The following is a 3,587-nucleotide window of genomic DNA, read 5'->3' on the forward strand; positions in this document are numbered from 1 at the left end:
TAGGCAGAGACTGCAGAGCTCCTCAGAACCCCCAAAAGTGGAGGATCTCACTGACAGCTCAGGAGCTCACTGAAAACACCAACACCGGAGGAGAGGAACAGCACGGAGCGAGCAGCAGCTCTCCCTGCTCACACCMATTTTTGGCTYTTCTGTGCTTCCTCCTGTGCCCAAGTGGGCCATGAGCTGCCTGCCAGCCCTGGGAGCTGGCCCTGTGCCCACTGCTCAGGACCTGGGGCTGCCCAGACCTCCTTCCATCCTCCACTGCTTCACCCTCAGCTGCTCTGCACCTCCCAGCCTGGCCCAATCTGTTCCAGTCTCCGTCTGCACAAGCTGTGCAATGGAGAGAGGAGGTGACAGTGGGAGGTTGGGGACTCCAGGTTTGGTTTTCCCTACCCTGGGAAGCAATTGGGACAATCAGGGCTCCTGAGATTTTTCTTCCCAGTGCTGGGAGGGTGAATGGTCCGGGGACAGGGGAGGAGCTGCACTCATCTCTCCATCCCGAGCAAAGGGAAGAAAATAAATGTAAGAATGTGTCAGTGACRCCTGATGATTTTTGCCTTTTCTTTTTATAAACTCCTTTTAGAAATTTGGTAGACCCTTTTAAATATTTTATAGACCCTTCTAGATATTTTCTGGACCCTTTTAGATGTTTTCTGGATTCTTTAAGTATTCTTTATACCCTTAGCCTACATGTCTGTAATTTTTGTAGGCTGATATTCCAGCTCAGTTTTGGGGTTCTGCTGGGCAGAAAAACCAAACATCCTCAGTAGGAGGCTGGTGAGCCCTATGCTGTCCCAAAATTCAAGGTCCCAACCTTGGTTGAAGCCTTCTCTCTGGATCACGCTGTGTAAACTGGGCTCTGGCCTCATTTGGGGGGGATTCCTCAGAACTGGGGGGCATTGCAGCATTTATTAAGTTTCTTCTTGGGGGATTTTAGACAGATCTGCTGATTTGTGGGGTCTATAATAATTGTATACGTGGGCATCTCAGTGTGTTGCACCTCAAAGAGCTGTGCCTTAATAGGATCTTATAAAATACCAAGGCAAAATCCTTTTATCCCCTTAATTCCATAATTCCAAGACCAGCCAAAAGGGAACATCAGCCCAGATGACACATTGGAAACCTTCCTCATGTCCCAAAACATTCAGGACCCGTCCACCTTTTGGTGTGGCAGCAGTTTGGGTTCTAATCTGAAATTGTTGCAGCTGGGGATCCCCTGAAGCCCCTTTCCCATGCCTCACCTTTGTCTAAATCTCTCTCTTCTCTCCCAGTCCCAGGAAAGCCCATCCTCTCGGTGCACCCGACGGAGGAGAACGCCCTGCTGGTGAAATGGGAGCCCCCTCTGGGCGCCGAGGGCCAGGTGCTGGGCTACCGGCTGCAGTTTGGCCGCAAGGACGTCGACCCTCTGGCCACGCTGGAATTCTCGGCGCTGGACGACAAATACGTCGCCGCCAGCATCCACAAGGGCGCCACGTACGTGTTCAAGCTGGCCGTCAAGAGCCGCGCCGGCTTCGGCGAGGAGGCCGTGCAGGAGCTCACCACCCCCGAGGACATCCCCAAGGGTTACCCGCAGATCCTGGAGGCGAGCAACGTGACGGCGGCGTCGGTGCAGTTTGGCTGGTTGCCACCCGTGCTGGCCGAGAGGAACGGTGCCATCGTCAAGTACACCGTGGCTTACCGCGAGGCCGGGTCCGCCGCCGGCAATCTGCTGGAAAAAGAGCTGCCCCCCTCCCCCGAGAACTCGTACACCCTCAACGGCCTCAAACCCAACACCGCCTATGATGTTAAAATCCGTGCTCACACCAGTAAAGGCCCCGGGCCGTACAGCCCGACCGTCCAGTATCGGACGTTCCAGCTGGACCAAGGTAGGATTCACCGGTTTCTCCTCCCTCTGTCCCCTCTGTGTCCGGGGCTGGTGCCGGGAGGCAAGAGAGCTGGAGAGGTCAGGCCGGGCTCAGCCAGGCTCGTGAGTAAATGCAAAGCCAGTCTGGTGTCACACTCAGTCCCTCCGCTCCTCTCTGCCTTGGGCCAGGTAAGTCCCTTTTACCGCTTTTCTTCTAAGTTAAGTCCGGACACCTCCTGTCGCTGGCGCCTGGAGTGGGGGGGCCAGTCGCTGTACAGGTGGGAAGAGCGTTTTCTTCAGCTTTTGCAAAAAAAAAGAAAAAAAAGAGCCAATATTTTTTTAAGAAAAAAAAAATTAAAAATTAAAAAGTGAGCCCTGAAGCCGTGAGCTGGGATGGTTTTTTTTTCCTCACCTGAGCACGCTCAGCCAAGCCAGCACCTCGTTCCTGCAGCAGCCACCCAGGCGTGGAGCGTGGGGACAGAGCCACCTGCGCTCCCCGGGTTAGGCACGGGGACAGGGAGCACCGGGACATGGACCTTGGCAAAACTCAAGCACAGTGTGGAGGAGGGAGCCATCCTTTCCRTTCCTGCCTTGGCAGGCCCCTCTTCCAGCACCTGACCTTCTCTTCCTTCTCTTTCCTGCTCTTCCTTCCCTCTGCTGCCTTTTCTTCTCCTTTCTCCCCTTCCTCCTCACTTTTTTTTCCGCAGTTTTGCCCAAAAAYTTTAAGGTGAAGATGGTGACGAAGACGTCTGTGCTTTTGAGCTGGGAGTTCCCTGAGAATTACAACTCTCCTACCCCATACAAGGCAAGTGCAATTTGCAGTTTTTCCCCAGTTCTGCGGGGTTGACTGCTCCATGAAAATCAGAGGGATGGAGAGGAAATGGTGCCTGATCCAGCTCACCTAAACCAGAAACTGGACAGAATTGAGAGAATCCAAAGCAGTTCTGTTATTGCAGAGCCTTCAGGGCCATTCAGGGCAGTCCCACACCCACAATGGGCAATGGCTCACGGGTTTTTCACCCTTTCTCACTTTTGTCCATTTGCACAAAATCGGGGCTGAATCCTCCAATTGCAGCTGCAGCCAATGCAGTCAAAAACTCCAACTTGGCTCCCCCCAATTCTCTGTTCTTTCCATCTCTTGGGGCCTGGCCCAGGGAGGTGTCCTTGAGTTTGGGGCTGCAGAGGAATTGTTTTGTGTCAAAATGGGAGAGCAGGAGCTCAGCACTGTCTATAGAGTTAAACACTGGAGAATGCCAGGGTTACAGAGACGTGGAAATAGAGAAAAAAAATATGAAATCCCAAGGCACCAAAGGAGCTGGAGCAATGCCAGCCTTGCTCAGYCTCCTCCTCCTCCTCTCCCCAGATCCAGTACAACGGGCTGCACGTCGACGTGGACGGGCGAACCACCAAGAAACTCATCACCCACCTGAGACCCCGAACCTTTTACAACTTTGTTCTGATGAACCAGGGCAACAGCATGGGGGGGCTGCAGCAGAACGTGGCGGCCTGGACTGCTGCTGACATGCTGGCCAAGAAGCCAGAGGTGACCCACAAACCTGATGCTGATGGCAACGTGGTGGTGATCCTCCCCGACGTGAAGAACTCTGTGCCYGTGCAGTGAGTTTGGGTTTGGTGGAGATTTGGGGTGTTCAGTTTGTGTTTTGGGGTTGGCCCTGATGGCTGGAGAGCACCACAAACCCACAGGGGTGGTGCCAGGGGGGTGTTCTCTGCATTTCCAGCCTTT

At 53.8% G+C, this 3,587-nt stretch overlaps 1 protein-coding gene across 1 annotated transcript in view; it reads left to right on the forward strand.

Moving 5' to 3' along the window:
* LOC130584833 (receptor-type tyrosine-protein phosphatase S-like) overlaps window positions 1-3,587 on the forward strand; it is a gene marked incomplete at its 5' end in the record, with an annotated part of 46,584 nt that overhangs the window by 14,005 nt on the left and 28,992 nt on the right. Inside the window, 3 exons of the mRNA XM_057385062.1 lie at window positions 1,272-1,865; window positions 2,551-2,648; window positions 3,207-3,460. Of these exons, the coding sequence (XP_057241045.1) occupies window positions 1,272-1,865; window positions 2,551-2,648; window positions 3,207-3,460 (946 nt within the window). The remainder of the gene's footprint in view (window positions 1-1,271; window positions 1,866-2,550; window positions 2,649-3,206; window positions 3,461-3,587) is intronic.

Source organism: Malurus melanocephalus, unplaced genomic scaffold (assembly GCF_030028575.1).
Source record: "Malurus melanocephalus ecotype Western Australia unplaced genomic scaffold, MMel_1.1 scaffold_775, whole genome shotgun sequence".
Lineage (NCBI taxonomy): Eukaryota > Metazoa > Chordata > Aves > Passeriformes > Maluridae > Malurus > Malurus melanocephalus.